This window comes from Macaca fascicularis, chromosome 2, assembly GCF_037993035.2.
Source record: "Macaca fascicularis isolate 582-1 chromosome 2, T2T-MFA8v1.1".
Lineage (NCBI taxonomy): Eukaryota > Metazoa > Chordata > Mammalia > Primates > Cercopithecidae > Macaca > Macaca fascicularis.
In genome coordinates this window covers 136,443,291-136,462,429 of record NC_088376.1, presented here as the reverse complement: position 1 = coordinate 136,462,429, position 19,139 = coordinate 136,443,291, and the positions used below count along the sequence as shown (strand labels likewise).

At 41.8% G+C, this 19,139-nt stretch overlaps 1 protein-coding gene across 6 annotated transcripts in view; it reads left to right on the top strand.

Moving 5' to 3' along the window:
• PDZRN3 (PDZ domain containing ring finger 3) overlaps nucleotides 1-19,139 on the top strand; it is a 239,773-nt gene that overhangs the window by 210,292 nt on the left and 10,342 nt on the right. For all 6 annotated transcript variants that reach the window (XM_045385870.3, XM_005547625.5, XM_065538894.2 and 3 more), the window contains 2 exons: nucleotides 7,702-7,949; nucleotides 10,774-10,861. In XM_045385870.3, the coding sequence (XP_045241805.1) occupies nucleotides 7,702-7,949; nucleotides 10,774-10,861 (336 nt within the window). The remainder of the gene's footprint in view (nucleotides 1-7,701; nucleotides 7,950-10,773; nucleotides 10,862-19,139) is intronic.

Below are 19,139 nucleotides of genomic sequence, written 5' to 3'. Positions count from 1 at the left end.
AGCATGCCTCTCCCAGTTCAAGGTGAAAGCCGCCAGCATCTTAAATGAAATGTCTGCAGATGCACAGATGCCCTCTGTGTCTCTCATTTTTGTCTGTGAAACAGTGATAGTAGTTGTACTTCCCTTGTGTGAGGATTACATGAGTAAATGTAGGTAGAGTGCATAGAATAGTGTCTGGCCCAGAGGAAGTGTTGTACCACTGATTGGGTTTATCATGATTAAAGTGTCAAAAGCTCCAGCATTTTATTTGAAGTATTATGGACACTCACGTATAAAAAGGTGAGTAACGAAGCACAGAGTGGCTGATAGCGACTTTCATGGACTGTTCAACCGGAAAGTGCTCTGGGAGACACCCTTTTCAAGCCCTTTTGCTATAGAGGGAGCTGAGTCGCCCAGCAGCCCCTTCTATGTGTCCAGGGCTGAAATGCAGGAGTCTGGAGGCCAGCTCATCACGTGCTGCTACTATGGTGGACTCCTGACCTAGTTACAGCCAGAGGCAGGACCACCGCCAGCCCTTACAGGCACTTCAGCGTGATTTAGAGGAAGGCTTCACTTCCTCTGGATGGATACGGCCTCTAGTCCACTGCCCTACTTGCCACCTTGCCTTTGCTCACACCTCAGCCTACACATCCCTAATCAGGGGTACTACAGTGAAGTTCTAAAAGAGACAGAGAATCAGTTGTCCAAGAGAAAGAAGCCACTTTGCATGTTGTGATTTTCTGCGAGGTCTATAAACTTGGTGTTTCTTGTCTCTTTCCTCTCTGTGTCATTTTTCACTTGAAACGGCCCCACCTTGTCACCTGCAGTACAGAAACCCGAGACAGCAGGAGAGCTTGGTCAGAGCCACTTGATTATTTTGCAGACACTCCAATACCCTTCTGAACCTCATTTTTTCATTCTCCACAAAGCAGAGGATACTGTCCTTAATACTATTTTTATCCTATCAAGAAATGGTCTAGAATAAGCCTAAGAGCAAAAACACTTCTCACTAAATACGTATGTATTTTTTACTGGAGAAGACACTCAAGTTCCTAAGAACTTAAGAGATGCTGAAGATAGGGAGATTTGGCTATAGAAACAGCTTGTTGCCAAGTACTTGCCATTGGCTTTCCTATAATATCTGGAACTGCTGCTTCAAGTTATCACCTGTAAGGTGATGCAGAAATGTACATGTTAATTTTTCAATTCATACTGGTTCAAATATACTGTAGTTTAATGGACATTTGGATGCCATTGCTTGAAATGAGATTTCATGTGATGACACCAAGGTTTCCAAAGGAGATACTAAGGTGGGATCGGTATCTGAAAAGAAGGTATTTTATAATATTTTGAAAGCATTTATATTATTTTTTTAAATATTTACTTTTTAAAAAGTAAGTACATGTATGTTTTTAACCTCTAAGACACATCATCTATTTTACTAATCAGAGGCTGGTAGTCAGATGTAATTCTCTATTTAGGAAAACAGGAAAGGATTTTAAAATGTGAGACACGTCAGTTAGACACAAAGAAGACTTTTCTAACAAGGAAATTACCCAGGCTATAAATTTATCTGTGCAGGATGCTTGAAATGGAGTCAGGAGGGGATCTGATGGTTGTGAAAATACCAAATCTAGGGAAATAACATCAGGATGCATTTAGAAAATACCATGGACAAACTCTGCTGAGGTCCCAACTAGAACCCAACACACCCATACATAGAAACTGATAGCTGTGGCAGTGCCATCTGCAGATATACATCTCTGAAGTGAAGTACTTTCCTCTGAAACACATTAATTTGAACACCATTCATTCCTGAAACTCACATTTCTTCTTAACTGCCATAATACCTGCATTTTAGATAAGTTGCCTTCCCTTCTCCAAGCCCTAGAGGAGACTATAAATTTGAAATAAATTAAGATAGACAGGAGTTTCCTAAATGAAAAAAGATTTTTTTTTATCCAACCTAAATCAGGGCTTGAAACCTTTTACTTTTCAGTATATAGTTTATTATCGTCTATTGCTTCCAGTGGATTCTATGTTTTAATTAGTTTGAAAACATAGGTGTGATATTTTACAGAATGAAATCACTGCCCCTGTATTTAATTAAATGAACCCTATAAAAGTTGGATTTTAGCCAGGGGCATAATTTATACTAGGCTGAATTTAAAATTGCATTCATACTTTATATGAGGTCATTTGCACATGTAATAGAAATAGAGGTGACTGTGATATGCTGAACTTCAGAAACCAAATGTCCCCCATAAATGGGTACTTAGTTTCTAATTTGGAGAGAATATAGTATGCCTTTTCCAAATACTACATTTTAAAATATCCTGAACTGCTTACAACTAAGTTGTAGAAAACTTTGGAGGCTCTCTGGGACTCTGTGTTTTGAAAGGTGCTACTGTATGACAATAGTTTAACCCACGGTATTTCTAAGTAGACCGTGAAAACCAAGCCTGTCTCTGGGTTATGGGCCCGGCTAGCATTCCATCGTGTGTAGTCTCTGAGTCACTGGATGTCTGGGTAAAACGCCACCCATAATGCATTTATCTGCCCATTTCTTAAGTAGTTCCCATGTGTTGTAGCCTCATTTTTCCTCCAAGGACTTCTTTCAGTGACATTCCGTCAGCCAAGAAGGGAACTGGTCTCACTAAATAAGCTCAGTGAATTCTTGCTGAATGAGTGAATGACTGAAAGATAGACAGATGGGTTGTCAGTGAAATTTACCTCCCACATGGAAAGCTGGCCAGCTTTGTGTTAGTTCTCAGGACCGACTGTGGAAAAGACAGCTACAAGTACCTCCTAGGAAGAGCAACAGCAATGTTATTCCAGCCCAAATTGAACCAGGAAGGAATGGTTCCACGCCCTCAGCATAATTGTCTGTCTTGTCTCGGGAGACCTTATGCTAAAGGACCTCTTTAAGGTCCCTTAGTGTCATGTCATATTTGCATCAGTGATGTTTGCCTTGAGACTAACTGATTGGATTTTTGCCATAATTGCACCTAAGTCCCAGGGGACCAGCCAGAGCCTTAGGTGAATAATTTAAGCATTTAATTTATAATAAAGATAAAGTTTGCAATCAGCATTTCTTGTTCCAAAACATTCCATTTACTTGGTTTTAAAGCTGCATAAACTGTTTTAAAGGCAATCTGCTCAATTGGGCGAGTTAATGATATTGAATTTGACCGGGCCAAACGTCACTGGGTGAGCATCCCGTCTATAATCACAGCCATCATCACCGCCGTTTTGTGTAATGTAGATGCAATGCTAATCCTGAGAATAAAAGTTGTCATTCTCGGTTGGCTGACGGCGTGCACCGGAGTCATCACCTCGCTAAGTCTCTCAGTGATGTGATTCCAAGATGACAGTGTAATAAGTGTTATGTGCACAAGGTAATGCAAAACAAATTTGGCTGCAAAAATGGATCGTCTAGGATAGTAAACTCCCGCCTTGTCTCATCTTCTTTTAAGAGAATGTAATGATCCCTAAAATACCTTGTCAAGAAGCTCATGTGGCAGGGGTCAAGTCCTGTAAAATTTATCTGTTGCACCCCCCTCCTCCTCCAAGAATCCCAACTCAAGGACTGAAAATATCAGTGTGCCTGTTGGTACCCCAGGAACACACAAGACGGGCAGACAGCTTCTGGGAAGCTAAGAAGCCTTTCAGCATACGAATGTCTCTTAAGAACACCTCACTAGGCTGGGTTTTGCTTCTTTAATTATAGATTGTTTCCTCATGAGAAAATGTGTCTCTTCTACTATAGGATCCCCACGAGCACTGGTGTCTTAGTAAATTCTTATTGTCGGCATTTAGGCATTACAAGTTAAGTTATCTCATCTAAACTTTATATTACCCTAAGAAGCATGATGCTGTATTTATTTTGTAGATGAGGAAACTGGAAAGAACAGTTAAATTGCCCAAAGCCCACAGCCAGGATTCCAACGCTGGCTTCATCCCACAATTGCCGTCCCTGCACACTCCACCTCTGAACTGTAAAAAAAGGAGGAGGTCACCTGGCTTGTGGAGGGGCTTATTTGAGCTGTATTTGATTGAAAACTGCATGGGCTACTAAATTTGTTTTCTTGGGCACAGTTGTCAGAAATGCCTTTCTGTGGAACCCAGCCGTAGGCAGGGGGAACATTCTTGTGTGGGATGACAGGGCATTTCTCAGTCACCCCAAAGTCCCAGTTCTCCCTTTGGGGTTGCTACTGCTCTTCCCTCTGTAACCTGGGCAGTATGGATGTAGTTGTATCAGTGCCGTTTAATAGTACTGAAAGCTGGATGGATTCAGAACAGCTTTCCTGCTTTTTCTAATTGAGTGTGTCTCAACACAGAGGAGCTCTTTGTAGCCAAGAATGCTTTTAGCTTTAGGCTGATCCAAGCAGGTCCTTCATGCATCATTTTCTTGGTACCATTTAAACATCCACTCAATGGTACTAGCATTTGGTTTATAAAATCTATCCAAGTAAAGCAATAGTTGCCATCACCTTGCTATAAAAATGAAATAAGATGTACTCCTGATCAGAGAAGGCTTTTCACTAATTACCCACATAGAAGACTGTCTCTAGGAATGAATGAGAAGACATTTGTGCCTAATTTTACAATATAGCTATGTGATATTTACACCTTTTAGGATGTTTTGGACTGTAGGTAGTTAAGATCCAAGTCAAATGACCTAAAGTATAAGAAATGTATCATTGAATATAACAAGAAGTTTGGGGATAAGAGGTTCTAAACTTGGTTAATTCACTTACTCAGTGATATTATTGGGACCACAATTCTCTCATTTTTCTACTCTGCCATCCTCAGTGTGTTAAGCTGGCCTCTGAGGCCAGTTCCCCACAGGGTCCCAAGATGCTGCCACAAGTCCAAGGAAGCATGCAGATGACTTGCCTAGGGGCAGAAAATGGCCCTCTCCTGTCTCATGTCTTAGTTTAAGGATGAACAAAACCTCAGAGCTCCCTAGCAGTTCTCCCATCCCATCCAACCAGCCAGAATTACACTGTATACCCATGCCTAAATCCATCATGAGGCAAAAGGACCAAGACCACCATGATAGGCGGGAGCCCATCAAAATCCACACCTCAAATCTCCCCCAGAAGGAAAGATATAGGATCTGGTAGAAAGGAAACAAAGAGTTCTTTTAGCAGAGAGGAAGCATTAGGGTGAGGATGGGTACGTGCTGCGCAGGCAGCTGACATTGTCTCCTGTAGTGTTTGTAAGAATTATGTGTGTCTAAACAGTGTAGACCTATAGGTTCCTTTCTGGACATAACTAGAAGATTCTCGGATTCTAATTCCCCATCCTCTCCCTCACTTAGCTTAGTGTTCCTCTTAACAAGAAGAGGAAGTTATAAAGGAAAAAGATACCATAGTAAGAAAATCCCATTCTTATTCCTTTTTGGCAAAAGGCCTGGTATTTATATAGTATTAAATAGAGGAAGAACAAATTTGACACATCTTGTAGCACCCACTTGAAAATCCTAATGTCTGAATTCATTGTGGGTATAACTAACATTGTGGCAAGCCATCCCCAGAGAATACAAAGGGCAGAAGACTGGTGTGACTGGGTGGTATTGAACACACCCACACCTCCTAAGGGTGCTATCTGTTGCATTAAGTTATTCTCAGGAACAAATTTACTGTAGTATTGTAAATTCCTGTACTATGTGACTCTTGGTGTCACACATTTAGTGAAAGATATGGCTCAAAGAGTTCGGCCCCAGCATGAATTCCACAGGACCCCAAGTTGTTTTTCATCCCCATCTACACCCCATTCCCTCCCATGCCAAGCCCTCAGCATTCGAAGGTCTAAGCAGGGAAGCACTCACCAAGGTCACTTGGGGCGGAAAGCTAGAAAGAATTCTTTCTTGTCCTTTCATTCTTCTCTCAAAGGGAGAAACATGGCAACAGTAGTAGTGTTAAACCCTGCTTTCCAAGTCCTCCAGGATGGGGAATTTAAAAGTTCGGTGGTTCAGACAGTTCCTTATTTACTGGTGCACTCAAGTCATTTTGTGACCCAGAGTTCTTTTCTGCCGAACTCCCTCATGATGTAAATAAATTACTTAAGTGGATTGAATCCAAATCATTAATAACCTCCACTGGCATGATTCATTTGGGCTTCATTACAAGGAAAGAATTCAACATCTATTTCTCAACCCAACAGTTGTTTACAACGCACTTCAACCTAAGAGTTGTTGTCCCTACAGGGCCAGAGTGAAAGGGTTTGGGGGAAAAAAAGAGAAAAACAGCTTTGCAATCAATACTTATGTTCTGCCTGGACAGAGGGAAATTGAAGTGCTCTGAGGATAGACCTAATTGTCAGCATGCTTTGAAGTCCAAGATACTAAGGGAGGAAAATGTATATATGCCAGATAGGAAAAGGCTGTGGTTCAGTGTTCATTTTGACATTTATACATACATGCTAAAAACACGCACATTGCAAGAATGGACTATTAATGTATGAGATTTACACTCAGGGATTGCTATGTGGAGTGACTTGAGTGGGTCAGTGTTCTCCAGAAAAGCTTTGAGAAGCTGAGCAACTTCTGCAGTCCTGTGGAATATGATTCCTATACCATCATTTTACATTTGCTTTTTAAAAGCCCACCAAACCTCTTGAGGAATACCGTAATATTAAAATATTGTGGAGCCTGATGTATTTTCAGTCATAAGATGTTACCAGACTTTCTGCCCATAACTACCTGAACATAGTTCCTTTGTTTTATGGGGGAAGGGAAAAGAGAGGATAAATTAAATCATTGGACTTCCATCTAACTTGGAATGACTTTGATTTTTAGAAATAAGACTCTGATTTCTATTTCATCTTATGGAAGCTGTTCTAAAGATAGATAGCCAGGTTGGGTGAGTTTTGATTGTACCATTGGGGAGAATCCTGGACACAGCATCCAACGTTCTGACCCAGCATGAACTAGTAAGGTCCTCTCATGAGGTCTGAGGCTGCAGGGAGGGAGATGATCTTACTTTCAGTCCTGCCACCTTCACAGGACTATGATGAGAGAACTGTTGAGAGGTATCTTCATTTAAGCCATGCAGCAGACAGTAGTCACTCAATAAGTGCAGGCTTTGAGGATGCAGTAATAGCAAAACACTGCACACAGTGGGAAACAAAACAGCAATTAAGCCAGTGGTGACTTCCCCCCAAACGTTGGCCATTTGAGTTCCTTCTCCATAAGACTTGCCATATGCCCCTATGACCTCAACTGTCATTTACTTAATATTGTCAATGGACTTTTTAAAGAGCAAAAGGATTAATTTTAAGAGGAAACTTCATATTACTTCCATGACGGGAAGACTGGTATCATCTGACACAAACTGGAAAAATACACACTATTAAAACGTAACAGTGTAATGAATTTCTAGTTAGCTATTATTGCCTGATAAAGGCTCGGAGCCTGAGGCTGGCCTTTTCTTTCACAGGCAAGATTAGCAAGTGATGAAATTGTGTTAAAGATATTCCACGGGGAAGCCAAGCTTTCCCGCTGTGAGATTTACTATTTCATGCCAGATCTGAATACCTCCAAACTCTTTCCACCAGGCATTCTTTGGGAAACCTAAACATTAGAGAAGTGAAGTTCTCTGACCCCATCGCCTGCTTCTTTTAGCTGCTTACACATGAAAGGAGCCAATCCATGTATCTGTCCTTCCATTTTCTGCTTCATTCTAACCTTGTCCCACCCTAAATATTTTTCCACAGGTCAACGGCAAAGACTTGTCCAGAGCAACTCATGACCAGGCTGTGGAAGCTTTCAAGACAGCCAAGGAGCCCATAGTGGTGCAGGTGTTGAGAAGAACACCAAGGACCAAAATGTTCACGCCTCCATCAGAGTCGCAGCTGGTGGACACGGGAACCCAAACCGACATCACCTTTGAACATATCATGGCCCTCACTAAGATGTCCTCTCCCAGCCCGCCCGTGCTGGATCCCTATCTCTTGCCAGAGGAGTAAGTAACCAAATCTTGAACCCCTAACGCGTTAAGTAAAGAAGTATTTCCAAGTTGTTTTTTTGCTCTTCCATGTGGCAAAAAAAAATTAATGCACCCTATAATTTTCCTCCAAGTTGCCCGTATTTAATTTTATTGTTTATAGAGGCAATAAATCGAATCCTGCTCAAAACCGCTCTGACATATTAATTACTTTATTATAACCCTGGAGCGGACTTATTCAAATTATATCCTAAGAACAGAATTACTTATAAATGTTGTAAAAGTTGTTTCAGAATAAAATTTAATCACCCCAAATGGTAATTTGAAGATCCTGCAGTTATTACTAGAGGGAATGCTGATCATTCTTTTAAATAGACAACAAAGTAAGTTGTGTGTGTCAAGAGAGCCCTGGAGGTTGTGCCTTCTGCTTTCTTGGGTCTCATTTCAAGCCTGGATCCATGTAATAAGCCCGCACATGCCTCATCTAAGTACTGCATCAACCAATTAAATAACAGCTGCAACTCAGCACGCCACATGGATTTCTTTACACACACCTCTTCTCCCAACTTATTTCTGCCAGCGACGAAGATTCCTTCAGAGGCTTCAAGTCGGACAAACCTGATGCTCAAAGTGATTTCTAGTTGTGGAACTTGGGTAACCTACTTTGTTTTGTGGGGCTGTATTTTTCCTATATTAAAATGGGGATAACAGTATCAATCTCTTATGATCGTTGAAGGATTAAATGAAACAGTATGTGGGAAGTGCCCACGGGGCATATGGTAAGCACTCGGTACATGATAGCAGTGATCCCCGTTAATTTAGTGGGTGAAGTAAAATATTCAGGAAAAAATGAAGAGCAAGACACTTTCTGTGACAGACTGCTGGCCTCCAAGGCGTCCCGTTCAACATAGCTTTAAACGAAGCTTTTCGTGTGTGACTTCGCACATCTGAGGACACAGCCTCTCCAGCTGATGTTAGGGTCGCCCCTGTGTTTTCCCATCTCAGCTCCATCTTGGATCAGATCATTTATTTCAAAGGGCATTTTCACCTCTTACAGGAAAATCCACTGGGTAATACCTGTTGGATTCCTAGTAGTAAGTCAGTAGCTGGAGTGAGCACTTGTTTCCTGTGGTTCTGTCAAGCTCCAAATAAAGGCTTGCGCTTCATCCCTTGGTTTTAGTGGCTAGCTGTCACTGGAACCCAGGGCTAATTCCCCAGGCTTGACAGAGTAGGTTTGGCGGCAGCTGGTAGCGTAAAGACAGAGGACAGGGCATCCGTCTCACATTCGCTCACAGTGTGCACATGTGCAAAGCACTATTATCTCCTTTATTTCTCATGACTGTCCGTTTATACAGATGAGGAACTGCAAACTCACCAGGTTCCACTGAGCTGATGGAAAGGCAGGTCAGTCAGACCCCAACTCCCAGCTCTGAACCACAGTACCCTGTAGTGGCCCATTCGATCCTCTGGAACAACTGGCTGATTCACTGAGTATGATTATCCAAACCATTTATCTGACGTTACAGACCAAACTGCCTCACATTATTGATGAGGCCTTTAAGGCTATTTCTGACTCTCAAATGTTGACCTGTCACAGTGACGGGCCTTTTAGAAGCTAAACCTGTAATTTCCTCTTAAGTCTAGTTAACATGACATGACTTATCCCCTGGGGGCAACTTGAGAAATGTCAGAAGAGTCCAGAGGTCAGGCCTCTTCAGGTTCTGGCTAGGTCAGACAACATCAAGAGCGTGCATCGGGACTGAACGGGGAATGTTAAGTTGATGCGTGAAAGCCCAGACCTTCCAACAGTATCCTCAGTACTAAAAGCCCTTTAAGTGCAGGCAGTATATTTGCCTGATGGGTCCAGAAAATTGAAAGCCAGCCCTTGTTTGAATGGCCACTCATGTCTGATCTGTTGTTTCAAAACTAAGTGCCTGGCAGGGAAGACTAGGGCCCATTGATTGCTGTGCTATGACCTTTGAGAACGTGAAGGTTTGGGTCCCCAGCCAACAATCAGAGGCTGAAGCTTTGCATCCGGCACCATGGACTGTTAAGCTCCTTTCAAAGCCACTGATCCAGTATGTTATGACTCCCACTGCCTTTGCTCCTTGAGGTTCCTTTAATGACGCTTCCAAAGATGTCATGAGTTCTGTGGATTGTATTTTGCATATGTTGTCCTAGGGAAACATATCTTTATATGCATTGTTATATGATGCATATAACAATGCATATAATGATGCATATAAAACATCATTATATGCATTGATGCCTACATGTTTGCACATACGTTTCAACCATGTAAGTGCATACTGCATTGTGATATCAAACATATCTTTGTGGGTAACATTCAAAAAGACACCGTCCTAGGTAACAGCAGCAGAGTTTCAGTCTCAGCCTTTTGAACTGGTCTCAGGGGCCAGCACATATCTTAGACTGTTGCCTGGGCTCGAGCCTAGTTTTCTGCAGAGCCTAGTTTTCATCTAACAATGAAGCAATAAGCAGTAAAATACTGTTCTCTTTCCTGCGTACAGATGGAGTTAGAAATTAGTCACATTGAATCACATGACTGGCAGGCTCTGGGATGGGCTCTGCAAACAACAAAGCCCATCAGGCTGGCACTTTGCATCTTAAGTCCTTCAGCAGGAAATGGACTAAAGGCAAATGGTAAAATTAGGATGATGGAGGTCCTGACCGTGCTGAGAGCCCCATCCAGAGGGAAGTGAGTCATGAAAGGGCCCACACCCTGGGAACTGTTCCTGTGCCACTGGCCTGACCATGGGTGTAAGAGAAACAGATCCTGACACTGGAAACAGGGCTGTAATGATGTTGCATCTCTTTTCAGGCATCCCTCAGCCCATGAATACTACGATCCAAATGACTACATTGGAGACATCCATCAGGAGATGGACAGGGAGGAGCTGGAGCTGGAGGTATGAAGAACATCCTTGTCTCATTTTGGGAGTCATTATTAAGAACACAGAATGCCTAATTGTTCTCTATAAACATAAATTAGTTTACAGATGCCAATGGAAAAATAACAAAAGCAGAACCACTTTTACTCATGCCCTTTGAAAGGCACAACTGAGATTCTTCTTCCCTCCTTGGAAATAGAGCTTAATAATCAAGTCCCAAAAGCAGAAATGTAAGGTTGTTTTTTTTTTTTATTTGAATCACTTAAAAGATAGGACAGTAAATCCTGTTGTCAACCTTTGAATCCACATAATCCATACATTCTTGTAACTAACATAAGCCTCCTCACCTTCCTCCCTTTTATGTCATCACCACTCTTTACTCAAAGGCAGATGGCTCAAGAGTAGGTGGATAAATTACTTCAGTGAATGCTAGCCTGCCCTAACAAAAGGGTTTGTTCACTGCTTCACTTGCTTCAAGCTTGCTAACATTGATATAGAAGAAATTAAACAAATCCATAACTCTTCTTAAGTGTTGCTTGAGGCCACACAGGATTAGGTAAAGATTCAAGATGCTACATAATGTCAAGTAGGTCTTTGTTAAGGTTTAAAAAATTTGAGGACACCAGGTTGCCAACAGAGTTCTACTTCCCATTTTCCTTTTAATAAAGGTGATAGAAAATACAGGAAACACTAACTTGTATAATATATTTATATTTTGGGGGAAACACTTTTATATTTCAATGGGGTTTCAAAACATATAAGAGCATTTCTGAAAGCTGATCTTGTGGAATAAAGTAAAAAGACACCTGATGTTGACAGGCAAGCCCTTGGGTACCATCAAAAGGTCACCCAGGAAAAAAATCAAACATTTTATCCAATTTCATGGCTAACTGTTGTGTAATCTATGCTGTCCTACCAATACTTCTGAAGCTGAACTGTTTAGTGGCAGTAGGTTCTGTGCAAGGACAGAAGCAGTCGAATAGTAGAAAACAGCTGTGTTCCTCTACTTAAAGTTACCAAGAGTTCTTATTCCAAAACAGAAGTTAAAAATCAATAAATGTAGGCAAACGATGACTTAACTGACGGTTAGCCAGATACAGTCAAATCAAAGGACTTGTCGCCAGTGGCATGACTGACTCAATGCAAGTTTTTAAAACTTTAAAATTTTCCCTAAATGCACCTGTTCTAAACAGGAATGGCCACTATAAAAACTTGACTTTCTGCTTGCTGTCAACCACTTACCAAAGCACTTGCCATTTAACGATTGCTCCAGGGAATGAAGTTTTGTCATTTTCAAAAATCAGGATTCTGCCTCTTATTTAGTGTCCTATCACCCCAGCTTCAGGGATGTTTGGTGAAGCAGCCATGACTCCTTCAGGATACTTTTCCTTCATTTGTTAATGTATGTTCCTTCCAAAGGGGGTTCATAAGGAAATACATTTGAGAAATGCCAGATCGAAGAAAACTAAACAGATTTCTTGGAGGACTTCTGAGAATCTTGACTATCTAACTAGCATTGGTAAATCCCCTGGGGGAGTGGGCAGAATTTCCCCCACCTCTCTGGCCAAGTACCTGTTTATACTGCCTCAGTCTACAGTTCTCTGGAACACTGTTGGAGAAACACCGCTCTCCAAACAGAGGGCTATTCAATCATCTTTATGGGACGACACTGCTTTTTGATGATGTAATTGTGGCAAAGTAGAGTTCTTTTAAAAAGCTGTCAGGTGTTTCAGAAGCTAGAGGTATGAAGTAGTAGAGACTCTGCAGTCTTTGGTATTTAGTTAAACTTGACTTTATAGCAGTGGGTTCTTTAGCTCTTTTTTTAGTTTCTAATACCTTTGAGAATCTGATGGAACCTACAGCCCCTCTCTGGAAAAACTCTGCTGCCTGCGAGAGCTTGCATACAGTTTCAGGAGATTCACTGAGCCCCCACAGTATCTGCCCAATTTGGGCCATTCTGTCTTACAGTTTTGTTGTTGTATCTGAGTATCACCAGAACTCTTATGTGCTTTCTATTTCTCTTTAACTCGACTCAACTTATTTAAACTACGGTAATTTTATTTTAAAGGAAACACTATACCACTGCCTCCAAGCAGAAAGTCGGCATCCATTGTCTTAAATAGAAAATCCCATACAATTAAATACAGTGGACACAAGCCAGTGTTATTAAATCCTGGTGCTCGATAAGGGTGCCCGCGGAGGGTTGGGAGCCTGGGGTCACTACATCCTGCCTTTTCTCTAAGGAGATTAGCTAGTATTAAAGAAGTGTTAAGACTAGCCTGAACTGAGTCTTTCTCCCCAAAGCCTGAAGCACCTGAGAGCATCCTGCTTTCAAAGCAGGAGGGAGCCACTCAGAAACTGTTCCCTAGAACCCTGTTGTTTAAAGTGTGGTAGGAGGACCAGCAGCCTGGCTGGTCAAAGTAGAGTTCTCATCTAGGAGATGTGGGAACTGCACAAACTTGGTCCCCCAGATCTTCAGAATCAGAATCTGTACTTTAACAAGGTCCCTAGGTACCTCGGTGCCCGTTACCCTGACCTACAGGCCGCAGGCCCAGATAAAGAAGCCCAAGCTATCATTTCCTCTTGTTCTCTTGAGTCACTCCAGTGAGGCTTTGGTGGTGCCTTTCACTCACTGCAGTGTAGAGATGTGCCCCCGAGTCACAATTATTGCCCATACTGTCCATGCAGAGTAAAATTATCAGGGCCTAGGAATGACTGAACCCCTCGTAGGCATGTGACACTGTGTTCCTAAGACTGCTTCTCTCTTTTCATGAATAAAAGCAGACACAACGCAGGTGTTTAGAAAACTAGCCTAGGATTAACATTTTAAGCTAGACCTTGGATGCCATCAGACTTTATATTCGTGTTTATTTTCAATTCCGTTCATTTTACTGAGCATCTCTTACATTAAATATACTGTTTGGCCCTAGAAATGCAAAATCAGGAAGTCACCACTCTGCCTGCCTGTAAGGAGCTCACAAGCCATTAGGACCATTAGACATTAGCTTTTCATTTCTTCTTAAACAACCAGAATAGGGGCATTCTCCATCTCTAGCCCCTTTGAACAGTTACCATGGAGTACTGTGAGTCCATAGCAGCCAGGAAGTCTTGCTTTAAACATTTGGTCTTTTGTCCACAGCAACTCAGATGTCACCAGGTCATTTCTGTTACCTAAGTACCTTCTCATAAAATGAACCTGGCAATTTTGGACAGATGTTGTCCTCAGTTCTGTGGCGGTGATGGCTCAGGCCTCCTAGGCTAGGAACGCATCAGCTGAGGCCTACTGCAGCCACTCACCGGAAGGGTCTCTCCACTACAGAACAGTAGCTGTACCTCCAGCATTGCTGTTTCAGAGGTGTGTCTCTGAAAGGGCCTCTGCTCAGTCCTTTCGAGAAGGTTAATTAATAAACCCCACATGCTGAGAAGTGAGTTTCCTAAAGTGGGCCCAGTTTCCAGGGAGACTGGCACGTGCCTGTCATCCCTGCTTCTGCACGAGATTTCTTAGAACAGTCGCAATCTGCCTTCTAGATTCCATCCTGTTTTGTTCTAACTGTTGGGTTCAATTTTAGTAAAATCAGGCTGTTATATTTAAGTAAGGGGCCAATCGCAACAGACCACTTATCATCTAAATTGAATTGGACTAAAGTCAGCACCTTCCAAAGAACAACTAGTTCCATGGATGTTATATACGAGGAAAATATGTATGAGTGTGTTGAGATTTTATTAAAGCAAATGCACAGAGAAAAACAGATGTTCTGGCCAGACACGGTGGCTCACGCCTGTAATCCCAGCACTTTGGGAGGCCAAGGTGGGCGGATCACAAAGTCAGGAGTTCGAGACCAGCCTGGCTAACATGGTGAAACCCTGTCTCTACTAAAAATACAAAAATTAGCCAGGCATGGTGGCATGCACCTGTAATCCCAGCTACTTGGGAGGCTGAGGCAGGAGAACTGCTTAAACCCAGGAGGTGGAGGTTGCAGTGAGCCAAGATTGTGCCACTGCACTCCAGCCTGGGCAACAGAGCAAGACTCTGTCTCGAAAAAGAAAAAGAAAAAGAAAAAAAGAAAGAAAAGAAAAACAGATGTTCTCCCTTTTAAAGTACACAAAATGATCATATTTAGGTAAGTGTCAAATCCCTGTTATTATGAGACTGCTTAGAGTTAAAGGGATTACACCCAAGTGTACCCTAGGGTTGAGCAGACAAATAATTACCCATAAATTTTCAGGCACTGAACACCTGCTCTACATCTTCCTGTAGGCAATTAAGAAAGAAAATACATGCCCAAAGAAGGCTTTTTCTTTTGTCTATTGTTTTAATTTCCCAGGCGATTCATCAGAAGCATCCTATGTAGGCTGTGAAACTGCTGTCACCTGTATTGTGTTCTCATGATGTAATGAAAGGAAAGGAAAGCTACAATTTCAATAGGAGACTAAAATGCTCTGCAAACCTGGGTTTATAGAGGAAGCTAACTATATCAGAAGGGAACCGGGATTGACCTGGAGATTATGCAGGATGCCCCAGCCAGTCTAGAATTTTTTCTTTAGCCTTTGAGGCACAGGACAAGGAAGAGATCCTTAGGGAACCTTTCCTGGTCAGCCCCATCCTGGATTGAATTGGCTTCCTCATTACTTTTCCTGTGTAATCAGGGTGTTTGCCACTTTTTGTACTACGCCTTCTAACAGCCTGCATGGCAGTGCCCCAGATGTTTACATGCCTCAATCTTTTCTCCAAATGTCACCTCTCCAGAGGAGCTTCCCTGGCTACTCTCTGAAGCACCCCTATGCCACCAGTACCATTATTTACTTTTTTGTTGTTGTTGTTGTTTTTTTGGAGACTGTGTCTTGCTCTGTCACCCAGGCTGGAGTGCAGTGGTGCAGTCTTGGCTCACCACAGCCTCTGCCTCCTAGGTTCAAGCAATTCACCTGCCTCAGCTTCCCAAATAGCTGGGATTACAGGCATGTGCCACCACACCTGGCTAATTTTTGTATTTTTAGTAGAGACAGGGTTTCACCTTGTCGGCCAGGCTGGTCTCAAACTCCTGACCCTCAAGTGATCTGCCTGCGTTGGCCTCCCAAAGTGCTGGAATTACAGGTATGAGCCACCGCACCCAGCCCATTATTTACTTCTTATCTGTCTTCCCCACTGGAATACAAGCTCCCTGAGAGCTAGGCTCTGGTCTAACTCATTTACCATATATTCCTTTTGCCCAGACCATGTCTGGCATATAGTAGGCACCCGGAAATGTTTTTTGAATGAAGGAATAAAATGCCTTGTTACCGTATCTCAAACATAAGGTCCTTGAGGGAAAATGCAGTCTTTAGAGATATGTCTATATCCCACATAACACCATGGAAACTGTTGAGATAACTTAAATGTGCACAGCAACCTGGACCAATAAGTTGAAGAGTTATGCTTTAGTGGCCAGTCTTCCTGGAGGTGGATAAAGCATTGAAATGAGTCTTTGAGATCCCCTTTGATTAAAGTAGCTGATGCTGAAACAGAGTTTGAATCAACAAGGTGGAATGGCCCTCTTAAAACTCTTAATTGGAATATCGTTTCAATTTCATCTGAAATGTCAGGCTTAGCTGTTCGTTTTTATCAACAGTCCATCTAGACCAGTAAGCAACAAGATACCAGTAACAGGGGTAGCTGTAATCCAGATAATGTTACTACATTATTCATACCAGTTTGATTAATAGTCTTCTTTGAAATCTTATCTCCATCACAGACAGATACATATTGATAACTTCTATGCTTTCAGCAATATGCTCAATTGTGTAAAACTAGATCAGTCACACAGAAATGCTGAGAATTTACAAACCACCCAGTAAGTTTGAGGAATTTTACTTTCCACTGAGTCCCCAAAATATTGTGTCTTAAAACCACAGAATGGGCTAAGTTTGTCGAAGTTCAATGACTTGCTCAAGGCAACCTCCCTCATTAAAGATGGAACCAAACTGGTTTTTCATTTGGATCATCCTGCCTTGGACTCTGAAGTTCATTCAATTTTATTGAGCACCTACTGTGCACAGCATACAAGTCTAGACACTGCTTTCATTGCACAATTCATTATTCAGCTACCATTGCCTTACTGCAATCTTCTTTGTAAGAAAACAAGGTAAACCCTAAATCCATACAGAGACAGAGACAATACCAGCTCTTACACTGTTGTTTTTCAAGAGCTTCTGAAAGCCTATTATGGATCACTCCGTGCTTAACTGTCAGCAACCAGATTCTTCTCTGTGATGTTGAACCATCCCTTGAAAATTAAATGACCGAGGCTAAGTCGTATCCTGTGCCTTCTAAATGAAGCTTTTCTGGCTTTTGTTTAGAGTTCCAAGAAGGGCCAGATAAGGCAAGGAAATATTATAGCCCACACCTTCCTATCTCACATCAGTGTCAAGTAAATACCTAGAGTAAGCTCCAGAATACCCTTTGCTTTGTTATTTGGAAATGTGCTTCACCAGCATTTGTTCATCCAATATCACTCATCCTTTGATTACACAGACCACTTCTAAGATAGAAAACTGCTCCTGGAGTGCTGCCCTTGAAGTGGAACACTAGCATTCTTATGTCTGTTTTAAAGATCAAACTGAGAACGTGACTGTCCCCATGACGGTTTGTCCTGAGAGGATTTGTGATGGGAGTCAAAGGCTAAACGCAGTGTTGGGCTCTACGCCATTCTGCTGTTGTGAGGGAGTATGTGTTCTAAAATGAACACTAACTGGGAATAGAACTATTAATGGGACCTTCTTCTCTCCCATGCAAAAATGTCAAACAGTTAGCATTTGTGAAGAATCGATTACTAATTTTACTAAACACAGGTGAGGTTAGTGGCAGCGTATAAGGAAGGAAGCATAAGTGGTTCTTAATCCAGATGAAAGTATCTTAAAACAATAAATGTTTTGAGTATCTTCTGTTCCAGCCTGAAACTTTGTTCTAAGAAAGTTTTCTCCCTGATTAAGTCATAAAGATTTGTTGGAGGAATTGACAGATTCAGAAGGGAAAATGTACAGAAAAAATAATCATGATTAGCAACATGAACTAATGTCAACTACTCTATAGCTTAATAGTCCTCCAAATCTTTATCAATCAAAATACTGACAAAAGATAGAACAGAAATGCTTTTCAGGTTAGGTTTTATCAAAATTGTATTCTAAAGTCTCATGACATCAGACCACCTACATGTTTGGTAGTAGGCTAAATAAATCTAATCGTTTTCTGCATAACAGAGTGTCAATATCACATTCTTTAGGAGTCTTTTTCTTACTTGTATACTCCTCGTACCTTATGCCTCTCAAATGGAACACTCAAATCTACAAGTGTATTACAGAGTTGTGCTTGTCAGACTGTGCTGAAAAGCCACAAGGACCAGGTTGGCTGGTTTGTTTACTTTTCAGTCTGTCTCTAACCAATACGTGGTCCTACTGTGTGTGACTGTGTAACTCACCCCATCTGCGACACGTTCACCAACACCTGAACTGGTCTACACTTTGTCCAGTGAGACAAATCTGCTAATCATGCCCTTGGTTATCATGACAATGTCCATTTGCTATAGAGGTTTCTGAACACTTCCCTTAACTTCTGTGCTCACCTCATCATGACCAGGAAGCACGCTTTGAGGAGGAGGAGGAGGAGGAGGAGGAGGAGGAGGAGCAGCAGCAGCAGAAGAAAGTCCAGTAGAACTATAGTATCTTCTGTACTTCCTTGAGAGAGAATTACCTTGGCAGCCAGCCATTCAGAAAAAGCTGCAACTTGAATTATCAACATCTCTCGTCTTTCTCATTTTTCTTCCTACAATCTTCCCACTGCTGTCTCTCTCTGCTTGGGTTGCATGTGGACCTGTTTCAGCAAGATGTGTCTCCTGCAGGGATAGCACCAGGCTAAGTGGCAGCATTTGAGCTGCATCTGTGCAGTTGGACCTACACAGTCATGATATTTTGTTGATTCACACCTCAAGGAAATGTCAAAACTGAGAAAGTGTTCCCTGGTACTCATATTCAAATGAAGTGTACCCTAAGAGAGACAGGGGGATGTGTTTGAAACATAAGAGGATTATGTATGCCTAGTATATTTGTGGTATGCAAATTGGTTATTCCAAAGTATTTAGAAACCCAAGTATTTAGGCTTGCTCTCGTTGTTAAATATGACCCTTAAGCCCACTTAGTATATATCTCAAAAATGAAGAAATTTCCACCTAACTCAATGATCAGAAATTAATGGGGTTTCATTTAATGAGAATTTACCATATGGATAGAGCTAAAATTAGGAAGCTGTTGAATTAATTAACATATC